The 17,931-nt window shown below is 45.3% G+C and overlaps 1 protein-coding gene across 3 annotated transcripts in view; it reads left to right on the top strand.

Moving 5' to 3' along the window:
- Nucleotides 1–17,931, top strand: part of cadm2b (cell adhesion molecule 2b) — a 361,274-nt gene that overhangs the window by 223,499 nt on the left and 119,844 nt on the right. For all 3 annotated transcript variants that reach the window (XM_034293120.1, XM_034293119.1, XM_034293116.1), the window contains one exon: nucleotides 13,957–14,106. In XM_034293120.1, the coding sequence (XP_034149011.1) occupies nucleotides 13,957–14,106 (150 nt within the window). The remainder of the gene's footprint in view (nucleotides 1–13,956; nucleotides 14,107–17,931) is intronic.

Here is a 17,931-nt window from a genome sequence, read left to right as displayed (position 1 = left end):
ACTTTGAAGCAAAATGTGATTTACTGCTTCGCAGTATTTTGTATCCATAAGATGTGGGGAAAGTATTCATAAAATACATTTTTTATATTAATGTTGGTGGAAATTAATGTTTTACCCCCATTTGGACAAATTACTCCAGGAATGTGTCCATTACTGATTTTAAGTTTTTTTTTGTTAACATATAAAGTAATACATGGATTTGCTCCTGCTTACCTCACTAAATTAATCCAGCCATTGATGGTGAATCAAATAGATGAAGAAAACAGACCAGTGCTGTTTATTAAATACACTAGTTGAGGTGTTGAACTTGCAAGGATGAAGAATTTTTCTGTATTTCTTCTAAAGGTTTGACAATTGGGTGATGTGCAATTATTCTTCAGTCCAATCGATGCAACTGAACGTCTGAAAAATGAGATCAAAACCTTTTTATTGGAACCGAAGTGTCGATTTTCATGGCATAAAGCCTGACTACAGATAATTTTATCATATAATGTTTGGCAAGACAAGAAAGCTGAACACACAGAAGAGTAAATAATTGGTAGCTGTTTGCATGTGTATCTGTCTGGGCTGTAGTGAAGAGAGCTGCTTCAACCCAATGTTTGCTTGTGACAAAGTAATGTACATTTTTTGCAGATCACAAATAAGTATTATTACTACTATAATGACTTAAATGGCTGATAATAAATATCTTAATGTCTGGCTATCAAATTGTTGTGATTAACACACACCATATGTTTGGAGAACGAATTGGAGAGTTTATCCCTGAAAGGAGTGGGTGAAAGCAAGTTACATGCATGTATGAGCACTTCTCTGGGAAAACAAGAAGAGAAATTGCAGCTTATTATAATCAAATCGTAGCAGCAGGATCAAATAATTTCCCGCGTGAGAATGTCTCCTCACACCACTAAACTAGATTTACTCCTCCCATTATTGATAATAACTCCTCCCAGTAACTTTGATAACTTTTTCCATTGCTGTTAATAATTCCTCCTACTACTTTTAATAACCCATTACAGCTACTAACTCCTTCCATTACTGATAATAACTCCCCCCATGAATGTTAATATTTCCTCCCATTACTGTTAATATTTCCTCCCATTACTGTTAATAACTCCTCCCATGAATGTTAATATTTCCTCCCATTACTGTTAACAACTCCTCCCATTAATGTTAATATTTTCCTCCCATTACTGATAATAACTCCTCCCAATACTGATAATAATTCCACCCATTACTGATAACTCTTCCCATTACTAATAACTCCTCCCATTACTTATACTAACTCCTCCCATGACTGTTAATATTTCTTCTCTAAGACAGGTACAGTTTTGCATCTGGTCACAATCCACAATATACAGTGAGGGAAAACATTATTTGATCCCCTGCTGATTTTATATGTTTGCTGAGAAAGAAATTATCAGTCTATAATTTTTATGGTAGGTTTATTTGAACAGTGAGAGACAGAATAACAACAACAAAATCCAGAAAAATGCATGACAAAAATGTAATATATTGATTTGCATTTTAATTAGGGAAATAATTATTCAATCCCTCTGCAAAACATGACTTGGTACTTGGTGGCAAAACCCTTGTTGGCAATCACAGAGGTCAGACGTTTCTTGTAGTTGGCCACCAGGTTTTGCACACTCAGGAGGGATTTTGTCCCACTCCTCTTTGCAGATCTTCTCCAAGTCATTACGTTTTTGAGGCTGACGTTTGGCAACTCGAACCTTCAGCTCCCTCCACAGATTTTCTATGGGATTAAGGTCTGGAGACTGGCTACGCCACTCCAGGACCTAAATGTGCTTCTTGTTGAGCCACTTTTTTGTTGCTTTGGCCGTGTGTTTTGGGTCATTGTCATGCTGGAATACCCATACATGACCCATTTTCAATGCCCTGGCTGAGGGAAGGAGGTTCTCACCCAACATTTGACCGTACATGGCCCCATCCATCGTCCCTTTGATGCAGTGAAGTTGTCCTGTCCCCTTAGCAGAAAAACAACCCCAAAGCATAATGTTTCCACCTCCATGTTTGACGGTGGGGATGGTGTTCTTGGGGTCATAGGCAGCATTCCTCCTGTGTAGTTCTGGGCTGATTCCTCACTGTCCTCATGATGATTGCAACTCCACAAGGTGAGATCTTACATGGAGCCCCAGACAGAGGGAGATTGACAGTTCTTTTGTGTTTCTTCCATTTGCGAATAATCGCACCAACTATTGTCACCTTCTCAACAAGCTGCTTGGCAATGGCCTTGTAGCCCATTCCAGCCTTGTTTAGGTCTACAATCTTGTCCCTGACATCCTTGGACAGCTCTTTGGTCATGGCCATGGTGGAGAGTTTGGAATCTGATTGATTGATTGCTTCTTTTATACAGGTAACGAGCTGAGATTAGGAGTACACTCTTAAAGGGAGTCAGCTTGTTACCTGTTTAAAAGACACCTGTTCACGGAAGCAATCAATCAGATTCCAAACTCTCCACCATGGCCATGACCGAAGAGCTGTCCAAGGATTGGGAGCCAGAAATCTTTCTGATTGAGAGGGGATCAAATACTTATTTCACTTAAAAAGCTAATCAATTTATAACATTTTTGACATGCATTTTTCTGGATTTTTTTGTTGTTATTCTGTCTCTCACTGTTCAAATAAACCTACAGTTAAAATTATAGACTGATCATTTCTTTGTCAGTGGGCACACATACAAAATCAGCAGGGGATCAAATAATAATTTTTTCAAATAATTATGCATTGGAAAAAATAATTATTTTTTAAAAAGAGGCGGTGCAGAAATTATGCTAATAATGGCAATATTCACCATTGACTTGGTTGACATAAATAATGACTATATTCACCATTGACTTGGTTGACATTAATAATGACTATATTCACCATTGACTTGGTTGACATTAATAATGACTATATTCACCATTTACTTGGTTGACATTAATAATGACTATATTCACCATTGACTTGGTTGACATAAATAATGACTATATTCACCATTGACTTGGTTGACATTAATAATTACTATATTCACCATTGACTTGGTTGACATTAATGACTGATCTGCACAGAAAATAAAATAAATAAATAAATGTCCTGCCCACACCCACACCACACATCCACATCTTCTTCCGCTTATCCGGGGCCGGGTCGCGGGGGCAGCAGTCTAAGCAGGGATGCCCAGACTTCCCTCTCCCCAGACACTTCCTCTTGCTCTTCCGGGGGGACACCGAGGCGTTCCCAGGCCAGCCATAGTCCCTCCAGGAGACATAGTCCCTCCAGCGTGTCCTAGGTCTTCCCCGGGGTCTCCTCCCGGTGGGACGGGACCGGAACACCTTCCCAGGAAGGCGTTCCGGAGGCATCCGAAAAAGATGCCCAAGCCACCTCAGCTGACTCCTCTCGATGTGGAGGAGCAGCGGCTCTACTCTGAGCTCCTCCCGGGTGACCGAGCTTCTCACCCTATCTCTAAGGGATCGCCCGGCCACCCTGCGGAAAAAGCTCATTTCGGCCGCCTGTATCCGGGATCTTGTCCTTTCGGTCATGACCTAAAGCTCATGACCATAGGTGAGAGTAGGAACGTAGATTGACTGGTAAATCGAGAGCTTCGCCTTGCGGCTCAGCTCTTTCTTCACCACGACAGACCGATACATCGACTGCATTACTGCAAGACCCCTAGATACTTAAACTCCTCCACTTGAGGCAGGCACTCTCCACCAACCTGAAGTGGGCAAGCCACCCTTTTCCGACTGAGGACCATGGCCTCGGATTTGGAGGTACTGATTTTCATCCCCACCGCTTCACACTCGGCTGCAAACAGTCCCAGCGCATGCTGAAGGTCCTGGTTAGAAGGGGCCAACACGACAACATCATCTGCAAAGAGCAGAGACGAAATTGTGTGGTCCCCAAACCTGACACCCTCCGGCCCCTGGCTGCGCCTAGAAATTCTGTCCATAAAATTTACCAACAGAACCGGTGACAAAGGGCAACCCTGCCGGAGTCCAACATGCACTGGGAACAAGTCTGACTTACTGCCGGCAATGCAGACCAAGCTCCTGCTTCGGTTGTACAGGGACCTGACAGCCCTTAGCAAAGGACCCAGGACCCCATATTCCCCAAGCACCCTCCACAAGATGCCGCGAGGGACACAGTCGAATGCCTTCTCCAAATCCACAAAACACATGTGGATTGGTTGGGCAAACTCCCATGAACCCTCCAACACCCCGTAGAGGGTATAGAGCTGGTCCAGTGTTCCACGGCCCGGACGAAAACCACACTGTTCCTCCTGAATCCGAGGTTCTACTATCAGCCGTATTCTCCTCTCCAGAACCCTGGCATAGACTTTCCCGGGGAGGCTGAGAAGTGTGATCCCCCTATAGTTGGAACACACCCTCCGGTCCCCCTTCTTAAAAAGAGGGACCACCACCCCGGTCTGCCATCCCAGAGGCACTGTCCCTGACCGCCACGCGATGTTGCACAGGCGTGTCAACCAAGACAGCCCCACAACATCCAGAGACTTGAGGTACTCAGGGCGGATCTCATCCACCCCCGGTGCCTTGCCACCGAGGAGTTTCTTGACCACCTCAGTGACTTCAGCCCGGGTGATGGACGAGTCCACCTCTGATACCTCATCCTCTGCTTCCTCAATGGAAGAAGTGACAGCGGGATTGAGGAGATCCTCGAAGTACTCCTTCCACCGCCCGACGACATCCTCAGTTGAGTTCAACAGCTGCCCACCTCTACTGTAAACAGCGTTGGTAGGGCACTGTTTCCCTCTCCTGAGGCGCCGGATGGTTTGCCAGAATCTCTTCGAGGCCAGCCGATAGTCCTTCTCCATGGCCTCACCGAACTCCTCCCAGGCCCGAGTTTTTGCCTCCACAACCATCCGGGCTGCAGCCCGCTTTGCCTGTCGGTACCCGTCAGCTGCGTCAGGAGTCCCACAAGCCAACCAGGCCTGATAGGACTCCTTCTTCAGCTTGACGGCATCCCTTACTTCCGGTGTCCACCACCGGGTTCGGGGATTGCCGCCTCGACAGGCACCGGAGACCTTACGGCCACAGCTCCGAGCGGCCGCTTCGACAATGGCGGTGGAGAACATGGTCCACTCGGACTCAATATCTCCAGCCTCCCTCGGGATCCAGTCGAAGCTCTGCCGGAGGTGGGAATTAAAGATCTCTTTGACAGGAGACTCGGCCAGACGTTCCCAGCAGACCCTTACAGTACGCTTGGGCCTGCCGAGTCTGTCCAGCTTCTTCCCCCGCCATCGGATCCAACTCACCACTAGGTGGTGATCAGTTGACAGCTCCGCCCCTCTCTTCACCCGAGTGTCCAAGACATACGACCGCAGGTCAGATGAGACGACAACAAAGTCGATCATCGACCTGCGGCCTAGGGTGTCCTGGTGCCACGTGCACTGATGGACACCCTTATGCTTGAACATGGTGTTCGTTATGGACAAACTGTGACTAGCACAGAAGTCCAATAACTGAACACCACTCGGATTCAGAACAGGGGGGCCGTTCCTCCCAATCACGTCCCTCCAGGTGTCACTGTCGTTGCCCACGTGGGCGTTGAAGTCCCCCAGTAGAACAATAGAGTCCCCAGTCGGAGCACTTTCCAGCACCCCTCCCAGAGACTCCAAGAAGGTCGGGTACTCTGCACTGCCGTTCGGCCCGTAGGCACAAACAACAGTGAGAGACCTATCCCCGACCCGTAGGCGCAGGGAAACGACCCTCTCGTTCACCGGGGTAAACTCCAACACATGGCGGCAGAGCTGGGGAGCTATAAGCAAACCCACACCAGCCCCCCGCCTCTCACCATGGGCAACTCCAGAGTGGTGAAGAGTCCATCCTCTCTCAAGGAGTGTGGTTCCAGAGCCCAAGCCGTGCGTAGAGGTGATCCCGACTACCTCTAATCGGAACCTCTCAACCTCACGCACTAACTCAGGCTCCTTCCCCGCCAGCGAGGTGACATTCCACGTCCCTAGAGCTAGTTTCCGTGTCCAGAGATCGGGTTGTCTAGGCCCCTGCCTTCGACTGCCGCCCGATCCTCTTCGCACCGGCCCCTTATGGTCCCTCCTGTGGGTGGTGAGCCCACGGGAGGGCGGCCCCACGTAGCCCGTTCGGGCTGAGCCCGGCCGGGCCCCATGGGGGAAGGCCCGGCCACCAGGCGCTCGCATTTGAGCCCCAACCCCGGGCCTGGCTCCAGGGTGGGGCCCCGGCTGCGCCATACCGGGCAACGTCACGGTACTCATAATTTTAATCATCATTAAGGGGGTTTTGAACCGCTCTTAGTCTGACCCGTCGCCTAAGACCTGTTTGCCTTGGGAGACCCTACCAGGGGCATATAGCCCCAGACAACATAGCTCCTAGGGTCACTCGGGTACTCAAACCCCTCCACCACGTTAAGGTGGCAGTTCTTGGAGTTCTTACTGATAATAACTTCACATTACTGATAATAACTCCTCCCCATTACTGATAATTACCCCACCCATTACTGATAATAACTCCTTCCATTACTGATAATAACTGCTTTAACTGCTGAAACAGGTCCACACTTGATTATAACTCTTTCCGCTTCTGATAATAACACCTCCCACTAACATACATTGGGGAGAACAAGTATTTGACACACTGCCAATTTTGCAGGTTTTCCCACTTACAAAGCATGTAGAAGTCTGTCATTTTTAATCATAGGTTCCCTTCAACTGTTAGTGAAGGAATCAAAAAAAAAATCCAGAAATTCACATTGTATGATTATTAAGTAATCAATTTACATTTTATTGCATGACATAAGTATTTGATACATCAGAAAAGCAGAACTTAATATTTGGTACAGAAACCTTTGTTTACAATTACAGAGATCATACGTTTCCTGTAGTTCTTGACCAGGTTTGCACACACTGCAGCAGGGATTTTGGCCCACTCCTCCATAAAGATCTTCTCCAGATCCTTCAGGTTTCGGGGCTGTCGCTGGGAAATACGGACTTTCAGCTCCCTCCAAAGATTTTCTATTGGGTTCAGGTCTGGAGACTGGCTAGGCCACTCCAGGACCTTGAGATGCTTCTTACCACTCTTGCCACTGGCTATTTGCCCTGGCTATTTGTTTCGGGTCGTTGTCATGCTGGAAGACCCAGCCACGACCCATCTTTAATGCTCTTACTGAGGGAAGGAGGTTGTTGGCCAAGATCTCGCAATACATGGCCCCATCCATCCTCCCCTCAGTACAGTGCAGTCGTCCTGTCCCTTTTGCAGAAAAGTATCCCCAAAGAATGATGTTTTGACCCCCATGCTTCACGGTTGGGATGGTGTTCTTGGGGTTGTACTCATCTTTCTTCTTCCTCCAAACACAGCGAATGGAGTTTAGACCAAAAAGCTCTATTTATGTCTCATCAGACCACTTCACCTTCTCCCATTCCTCCTCTGGATCATCCAGACGGTCAATGGCAAACTTCAGACGGGCCTGGACATGCGCTGGCTTGAGCAGGGGGACCTTGCGTGCGCTGCAGGATTTTAATCATTGACCAAGTCCTGCCATGTAGTTCTGATCCCCCACCTTCCTCATGATCATTGATGCCCCATGAGGTGAGATCTTGCATGGAGCCCCAGACCGAGGGAGATTGACCGTCATCTTGAACTTCTTCCATTTTGTAGTAATTGTGCCTTTTCACCAAGCTGCTTGCCTATTGTCCTGTAGCCCATCCCAGCCTTGTGCAGGTCTACAATTTTATCCCTGATGTCCTTACACAGCTCTCTGGTCTTGGCCAATGTGGAGAGGTTAGAGTCTGTCTGATTGAGTGTGTGGACAGGTGTCTTTTATACAAGTAACAAGCTCTGTTAGAGCCTGAATTCATTCTGGTTTGTAGGTGATCAAATACTTATGTCATGCAATAAAATGCTAATTAATCATAAAAATATCATACAATGTGATTTTCTGGATTTTCTTTATATTTTGTCTCTCACAGTTGAAGAGTACCTATGATAGAAATTACAGACCTCTACATGCTTTGTAAGTAGAAAAACCTGCAAAATCGTCAGTGTATCAAATACTTGTTTTCCCCACTGTACACTATTGATATTACCTGATTCTACTGCTGAAACCGATAGCTACTGTATAGCAGGACTAGTCCCCACCCCCCTTATTCCCCTTTCTCCCCCACTCCTGCCTCCCATCCTCTCTATTCCTCCCAACCTCCCTATTCCCACACTCCCAGTGGGAAGTGGAAGGTCATAGCAGGGACCTCTGTCTTTCCCAGCGTGCCCTGTGAACCCCATGTGACCTGGGCCCTAATGAGGCAGACAGCTGCTCTCTCAGTGTGCGCTAGTGTTACCGTAGTGATGATGAGGTCGTACCTAGGAGGGAAGGAGAGGTGAGGACAATGTCACCTTTCCTACAAAACACTGTGGGGTGTAGTGCCAAGCCCTGCCACATAGAGGGACGGAGGGCAAGAGGAGTCCTAAACCACTTTTCACCAGAACTAATCAGGAGTATGTGTGATATAGCTTACAGACAGAAGTTAGCATTTTCACAACCTGGTAAGGACAACGACAAAATGTACAGCAAACACAATCAAACATATCTGAGTCAGTTAACCATATTTTACCATGTTATATTACAATTAATGAATCCATGGAGATTATAAGTACAGCAACTTTGTTAGATCAGAGTTTTTAACTGTGTTCCATCAACCTCTTCATTCAGTGTAAATAAACTACCAAACATCATTGTTAGTCAAAACTGTATTTTTAAAATGTTATTTTGCTGAACATTATTAAGTTATTGCATATGTATTTTGTATTTTTCAAACACATTATACTTACTAACTTTTTGATTATTTTGGGGGTTCTTTACTCCTGGAGAATACATTGTGAACCATCTGACTGACTGACATGAAACAAATACTTGTTCAGACTGTTATTGGTCTGTTAGGAGAGGGTTACAGCAGTGTTGTTTCCTGTGCCAAAGTACTAGAGTGGTTTGGGTTGTTGCTGGGCGTTGGGGCACAGTAGCTGCCTTCTATGCCTCTTTATCTTTCATCTCCCGTTCCTTCTCTCTCTTTCCAATCTTAATCATTTTCTTTTTCTCACTCTCCTCCACACCATCTCTCTCCCTCTTCCCCTCTTCCTTTTTCTCAGTCCCTCTCCCTGTTTCTCTCTCTCCTGTCTCTTCCATGTTCTCTTATAGGTGCCTACGTGCACAAGAGTATCAGTTTTAGAGGCATTCTTCTCCAATGCTCCGTCTGGCAGAGTTCAATAAAACACACTGGGGATATAAATGCCTCTGGAATGCAATTAGGGGACTTTGCCGAGACGACAAGTACAAATGTGAAATAAGAAGGTAAAATCCAGCAAGGCCGGGGTGATTAGAGCTCGTTTGGTTGTCCTGGTGGTGCTGTGGAGGCTGCTGAGACGGAGAGGGGGAAAGTGGAGTGGAGGGTTGTGGGTAAGGCAGCCACTCGGATCGAATGCCCACAGTGTCGGGGATTATGTGTCAATTTACCACCCAGCAGCAGCTGTGGATCCTCCAAGACTGAACAGGATGAGGGGTAATTAGTAACAGCACCAATTAAAACCCTAGAAGCAACAAGGAGGGTGCGGAGGGTTGGGGGGGCTGTGGAGAGGGGAGGGGGGAAGGAATAAGACAGATGATGTTCATCTCTTCAGTACTAAAACCAAACATTTTCATCCAACTGTTCGTCTTGGTAATGTATTAGTTGTTAACTTTCTGCTGACGCTCTGCAAAAGACTCCCTTTGGAGTGGTGTGAATCAGTCAGGCTGTGAATCTGGATTTTAATTGGCTGAAGGGTTGTGGCTGTATGGCTCACAGAGGACTGAGCAGAATGGCATTTCTCTGAAATATGAACACTGGCATTGTTGTTAGTTTGCTCATAGTTCCTCAGAGAGTACTATTAAGTTAACCTGACTACAACAGTAACAACAACAACATCATCTTTCAAATTGATTCCACCTTCAGTATTACCTGTCAGAGCACTGGGTTGTCAGGGTGCGGTACAATGGATGTAGTTTGAAGTGGTGCCCTTGCTCTCCAAATGGGCCCATGGGGTCTGGTCAAAATTAATGCGCTGGGAATGGTGTACATACCATTTGTGTGCTGTATCAACTGCCAGATGCCCTCTCATATATTCTACTTTGCGGGTGTACTAACCACGGTTAGTACACTAACCAGTACACTAACCAGCGGTCTGCAACCATGCAGTCCTGCAAAGGCCCCCTTTCTCCTTGCAAGACTCCACTCAACTAATCAACTTCACACCTGCTGTTGTCTTCGTGTTTCACCTGTGGTTTGGTTGGTCTTTAGCTAAACATCACAATTTGGGGTGAAAAAATATACACTATGTCCTGGAAAGATATGAGACAATACTGGAGTACATTATCCAATATTAGGACATTCTGGATCAATGGGAATCAAAAGTCCAGTGCCCAATGTAGTGATGGGAAATCAAGGCTTTCTGAAGCATTCAAGGCTTTCGTCAAATTGGGATGTCTTCCATGGTATGTTACATGACTTCATGGTGCAGTGTTTAGACATGCACTTTATGAAAGGAAATTAGAATGTCCAGTTTGTATCCCACATTCTTCCTGCCTTTCCAGCTAGACTTTTTTTCAAATATGCCTCCGTTCTAATGTTTTGTATTATTAAGGCAAGAGTGTCATGAGATACACTAAATCAAACAAATTATTTAAACCACAATCAACGGGCTCAGCGAGTGACGCTACCAGCCATTACTGGACAATGTGGACAACTTTTTAAAACTAATTACAAAATAGGGTGACCAAGTAGAGGTCAGTGTTTGAAAGTTTCGGGCACCGAACAACCATAGAAGCCTGCATTTTACAAGAGGCTTTGGGAAAAACGTGATCAAACGAGGCTTCAGACATCATCAATCACGTGGTATTACACCGATGCAAGCCTCGGCCCTTTGGCATGGATTAGAATGGGTTGATATTTCAAAGCATGTCTCGATCAGAGAATTGAGTTCAATCTCCTGACCAGCAATAATTTAAAAACGTTTGTATCCTTGGTATTATTCAGGCTGTGGAGAGAAAATATTATCATAACTTATACTAAAATATATATAATAATTTCAATAAGTGTGCTGTCACATAAAACCTAGAAATGATTCAACATTGTGACGGTAATGTAAGATTTTTATCTAATTACCAACGTTACCAAGGCTACTTAACTATTATTTATGTGCAATTTATGGGAAGCATTTGAAAATAACTTGGCACTGAGGAAAGCCTGGTGCCAGTCAGTAGACATTGACATCTGCAGTCTGCTTTGAAAAGGGTATGGGCTCAAACAATGATATGAAAAAGTAATCATTGGGACTCAAACCAGACTCACTAAAACTACTACATATCCATCCACAACTCTACACATTGACCTATCGGCCAGCTAATGACGCTACTGAAATTGTATGACAGTTCTAACAATAGTCTGTGGTATTGTAGATACCTATTTGTTATTGATAATGAGTGGTGTGTTGCAGAAACGTTTTAATATTCACCGGATAATTATGAATTTCACTAGTTATTGATAATTAGGCTGTAGACTAATATAGTTTAATGCGTTTTAAAGCGTGGTTGGAAAGCGCCATGTCTTTCGAAACCCTATTAGATGGTTGCATGAGGTCCAAAGCTTCAAACGTCTTCAATCACGTGGTATTGTAGCTCGGAGTCAAGCCTCAGCCCTTTCGCTTTGAGCAAACTGGGTTGAAATTTCGCCGCAAGCCTCAAAGCATTGGTTTCGCACATACATAGTACACTAAATCACTTGGATATTTGGGAAGGTTACCAGAATATTGCAGCCCTGGTTTGTATTGATCATAAATGGCTTGTGTTAACTTTGGAACAGTGTTTTATATATATATATATATATAATTAACCTTTAACCATAGTCCAGATTTATATTCTAGGATATAAATCTGTCCAGTTAGGAAGCATAAGCGATTGTGAATTAATGTAACCTGTTTTTGTACAAATGACAGTGATAACAGGTGCACCGGAGAGGCAACAGCAAGACAACCTCCAAAAACTGAATGGTTTGCATTTTGCTAGTGTTCTTGTCACTACAGTTGGCATGAGGCGTTACCTGCAGCCCATTCAGGTTACACAGGTAGCACAGCTCCTCTAGGATGGCACATCCAAACATGTTGTCGCAAGAAGGTTTGTTGTGTCTCCCAATCCAGTGCATGGAGGAGATACCAGGAGACGGTTCATTGTAGAAGTAGCACCATTTTTGGGGGGAGAAACGGCTTGGTATGTATCATTGACAAACAATACCTCACAAGGAACTAATAAAAGGATTATTAGGAACACCATGCTAATACTGTGTTTGACCCCCTTTCGCCTTCAGAACTGCCTTAATTCTATGTGGCATTGATTCAACAAGGTGCTGAAAGCATTCTTTAGAAATGTTGGCCCATATTGATAGGATAGCATCTTGCAGTTGATGGAGATTTGTGGGATGGACATCCAGGGCACGAAGCTCCCGTTCCACCACATCCCAAAGATGCTCTATTTGGTTGAGATCTGGTGACTGTGGGGGCCATTTCAGTACAGTGAACTCATTGTCATGTTCAAGAAACCAATTTGAAATGATTCGAGCTTTGTGACATGGTGCATTATCCTGCTGGAAGTAGCCATCAGAGGATGGGTACATGGTGGTCATAAAGGGATGGACATGGTCAGAAACAATGCTCAGGTAGGCTGTGGCATTTAAACAATGCCAAGTTGGCACTAAGGGACCTAAAGTGTGCTGAGAAAACATCCCCCACACCATTACACCACCACCACCAGCCTGCCCAGTGGTAACAAGGCATGATGGATCCATGTTCTCATTCTGTTTACGCCAAATTCTGACTCTGCCATCTGAATGTCTCAACAGAAATCGAGACTCATCAGACCAGGCAACATTCTTCCAGTCTTCAACTGTCAACTTCAAATGCTTTGCTGCATACCTCGGTTGTAACGAGTGGTTATTTCAGTCAAAGTTGCTCTTCTTCCAGCTTGAATCAGTCAGCCCATTCTCCTCTGACCTCTAGCATCAACAAGGCATTTTCGCCCACAGGACTGCCGCATACTGGATGTTTTTCCTTTTTCACACCATTCTTTGTAAACCCTAGAAATGGTTGTGCGTGAAAATCCCAGTAACTGAGCAGATTGTGAAATACTCAGACCGGCCCGTCTGGCACCAACAACCATGCCACGCTCAAAATTGCTTAAATCACCTTTCTTTCCCATTCTGACATTCAGTTTGGAGTTCAGGAGATTGTCTTGACCAGGACCACACCCCTAAATGCATTGAAGCAACTGCCATGTGATTGGTTGATTAGATAATTGCATTAATGAGAAATTGAACAGGAGTTCCTAATAATCCTTTAGGTGAGTGTAAATAGCGAGTGTGACTGGGTGATAAGTGTTAGTACTTGGGTGATTGGGCGCTGGGGTCTGAGCTGCGTTCAGGTGAGGGAGGTTGTGTATTTGCATGGGTTGGGACTGCTGCAGGGGTGTGAATGTGCAGGATGAGGTTTGTGAGGGGACCTTACACTGGTGTAGTTTAGGGACTGATAGCAGCTGGCTTTGGTCTACTTAGCTCATTGGAGTCACACACCTTGCTTCCTTTTCCATCTCTACTTTTGCACTCGCCTCAACTGATCAGATCCATACACCTTACTATGAAATATTAAGGTCCAGAAACTACAGTACTAAAAATCAGTAATTAGGGAGTACTAAGAACGGAAATCTAGGAATATTGTGTGACGCATTGTTTATTAGACTCTTTATTTTGTAAAGTCACTTTGTCCGCTCTCATAAATAAATGACAACATAATCTGAAGTCCCTCTCTGCTGGGTGTGATAGGGTCTTTGTGTTTTGGAGATAGATCTCTGTGGTAAATGGACCAATGAAAGTGGTCTTCTCTCTCTGTTCTCCAGGGTCATCAGGCCAGTTTCCCCTGACCCAAAATATGACAGTGACCGAGGGGGGTACGGTCAACATGACCTGCAGAGTGGAATACAACGACAACACTTCCCTCCAGTGGTCCAACCCGACACAGCAGACGCTGTTCTTTGGGGACAAGAAAGGTAAGAGACACACCCAAACAAACACACACACAAACACCCAAACACGCATAAACGCAGATACGCAGAAACACACACACAAACATCCCAAAACAGAGTTGATGATATGTTATGTTCTGATCACATCATGTGTACATGTGCCTGTTCTCGACATGCCCTCTCCACTGTAGACGACTTTTGCAAATTATGCTTATTTAAAATGTCTTTGATATCCCAGTAAAACATGACTGGATTTGTCTACCATGTGGCTAGAACCTACAGTAGCAGAGTCATGGGGCTAGAACATAGCAGAGAGTGATGTAGCTTGAAACTAGCAGTGATGTGGCTAGAACCCAGCAAAGGGTCATGTGGCTTGAACCTAGCAGAGAGTCATGTGGCTAGTTAATCTAGCAGATAGTCATGTGGCTAGAACCTAGAAGAGAGTCTTGTGGCTAGAACATAGCAGAGAGCCATGTGACTAGAACCTAGCAGATAGTCATGTGGCTGGCACCTAGCAGAGAGTCATGTGGCTGGAACCTAGCAGAGAGTCATGTGGCTAGAACCTAGCAGAAAGTCATGTGGCTAGCACCTAACAGAGAGTCATGTGGCTAGAACCTAGCAGATAGTCATGTGGCTAGCACCTAACAGAGTCATGTGGCTAGAACCTAGCAGAGAGTCATGTGGCTAGAACCTAGCAGATAGTCATGAGGCTAGCACCTAACAGAGAGTCATGTGGCTAGAACCTAGCAGAATGTCATGTGGCTAGAACTTAGCAACCTATGTAACTGCAGAACATCTAACCATACACTTAAAACAAATGGTTACAGATATCATATCTTCATGAGGATTATTGATATCAAATGGTTACAGATGTAATATCTTCATGAGGATTATTGAAATAAAACGGTTACAGATGTCATATCGTCATGGGAATGATTGATATCAAATGGATACAGATGTCATATCTTCATGAGGATTGTTGACCATCATCATCACTGTATCCTCTATATGAGAGTAGGTTGACCCTTATCATCACTGTATCCTTTATATGAGAGTAGGTTGACCCTTATCATCACTGTATCCTTTATATGAGAGTAGGTTGACCATTATCATCACTGTATCCACTATATTAGAGTAGGTTGACCATCATCATCACTGTATGCTTTATATGAGAGTAGGTTGACCATCATCATCCCTGTATCCTCTATATTAGAGTAGGTTGACCATCATCATCACTGTATCCTTTATATGAGAGTAGGTTGACCATTATCATCACTGTATCCTCTATATGAGAGTAGGTTGACCATTATCATCACTGTATCCTTTATATGAGAGTAGGTTGACCATCATCATCACTGTATCTTCTATATGAGAGTAGGTTGACCATCATCATCTCTGTTTCCTCTATATGAGAGTAGGTTGACCTTCATCATCACTGTATCCTCTATATGAGAGTAGGTTGACTGTCCTATGTGTGCTGTTTTCCTGGGGAAGCGATGGCACCAGGATGCACTCTTTCACATAAAAGCACAGGCCACCTCTTCTGATTTTACCGGAATCCTCCACTATTCGGTCTGAAGACAGCGCATACTTCCAGCTTGATTACATTATCGTGTATGTTGTTATTAAGCCTTCTTTCTGAGAAAATAATGACGCTGCAATCCATAATCCTTTTTTGTGAGATGATTGTTAGTTGTATTTCATCCATTTTGTTTCCCAGTGATCGTACGTTAGGGAAGAAAAGGCTAGGTAGTGAAGGACGATGGGGGGTTTGCATTAGCCTAGCCCGGAGGTCACCCCGCTTCCCTCATCTGTATTTATGGGTTAGGGTTAACCCTAACCCTGTATTTATGGTGTCAACGCCGCCTACAAGCACTTCCTGTCGGTGATATAGTTGGCAACTCCTGGGTTGTTTTCACAATCTCTGATGGAAGTTAGACAACTGTACATTGTGTTCCAATATGCAGGAGTTCTTGTCGGCAATATGTATGTTAGGCTGTTAATTTTCAAATATTGGGTAGATCCTGGGCCTTGCGATGTCCTCACGCCGCCACCATTCAACAAATGAATTAGGCTATTATTGAAACCTAATACAAATGATAGGCTACTCAACAGTTCAACATCAACTTGATAGCCCCACCAAAACCCCTGGGAGAGCCCTCCTAGTAGTCTAGGAGATTAGAGCTATGCATTGGCATTGAAAGCAACTAGATAGCCCCACTACCCTGGGAGAGACCTGCAAAGACACGCCATTCACAGCCCATTCATTTCAGACCTCGTCTTTTTATATATATTCTTTTTTAGATATCTTTTTTATATGATGAGACCTTCAAAACAAACCCATTCTTGTATTTAAAATTCTTTAGACTTATATATAGTTTGATGACGACCCAGTAGATGAATTGATGCTCTGACTGGATGGTGATGCTGTGGAGGAGAATGTCCATGCTAATAGGGACGATTCATATGCTAATGACACTAATGACTGCTATTTAAGGAGAGTGATCATATGAAGCCATTTATTATCACATAGTTGTTTGGCTCCTCCACTGGACCAGCTCTATACCCTCTACAGGGTGATGGAGGGTTCATGGGAGTTTGCCCAACCAATCCACATGTGTTTTGTGGATTTGGAGAAGGCATTCGACTGTGTCCCTCATGGCATCCTGTGGAGGGTGCTTCGGGAGTATGGGGTCCTGGGTCCTTTGCTAAGGGCTGTCAGGTCCCTCTACGACCGAAGCAGGAGCTTGGTTCGGATTGCCGGCAGTAAGTCAGACTTGTTCCCGGTGCATGTTGGGCTCCAACAGGGCTGCCCTTTGTCGCCGGTTCTGTTCGTAATTTTTATGGACAGAATTTCTAGGTGCAGCCAGGGGCCGGAGGGTGTCAGGTTTGGGGACCACATGATTTCATCTCTGCTCTTTGCGGATTATGTTGTCGTGTTGGCCCCTTCAAACCTTCAGCATGCACTGGGACGGTTTGCAGTCGACTGTGAAGCGGTCGGGATGAAAATCAGTACCTCCAAATCCGAGGCCATGGTCCTCAGTCGGAAAAGGGTGGCTTGCCCACTTCAGGTTGGTGGAGAGTTCTTGCCTCAAGTGGAGGAGTTTAAGTACCTAGGGGTCTTGTTCACGAGTGAGGGAAGGGTGGAACGGGAGATTGACAGACGGATCGGTGCAGCTTCTGCAGCAATGTGGTCGATATATCGGTCTGTCGTGGTGAAGAAATAGATTTTACCGGTCAATCTACGTTCCTACTCTCACCTATGGTCATGAGCTTTGGGTCATGACCGAAAGGACAAGATCCCGGATACAGGTGGCCGAAATGAGCTTTCTCCGCAAGGTGGCTGGGCGATCCCTTAGAGATAGGGTGAGAAGCTCGGTCACCCGGGAGGAGCTCAGAGTAGAGCCGCTGCTCCTCCAAATCGAGAGGGGTCAGCTGAGGTGGCTTGGGCATCTGTTCCGGATGCCTCCTGAACGCCTTCCTGGGAAGGTTTTCCGGGCCCGTCCCACCGGGAGGAGACACAGAGGGAAGACCTAGGACACGCTGGAGGGACTATGTCACCCGGCTGGCCTGGGAACTCCTCGGTGTCCCCCCGGAAGAGCTAGAGGAAGTGTCTAGGGAGAGGGAAGTCTGGGCATCTCTGCTTAGACTGCTGCCCCCGCGACCCGGCCCCGGATAAGCGGAAGAAGATGAATGAATGAATGTTTGGCTCCTTTTTAAATCATAATGATAACCGAAATCACACAAATGGCCCTGATCAAATTTTACATACCCTTCAATGTTTGGCCTTGTTACAGACACAGAAGCAAGCAAGCAAGTTTATTTCTATAGCACAATTCATACATCGAA

Source organism: Esox lucius, chromosome 1, assembly GCF_011004845.1.
Source record: "Esox lucius isolate fEsoLuc1 chromosome 1, fEsoLuc1.pri, whole genome shotgun sequence".
NCBI lineage: Eukaryota > Metazoa > Chordata > Actinopteri > Esociformes > Esocidae > Esox > Esox lucius.
Note: the sequence above shows the minus strand (reverse complement) of the source record. Positions and strands in the feature narration are given on the sequence as shown.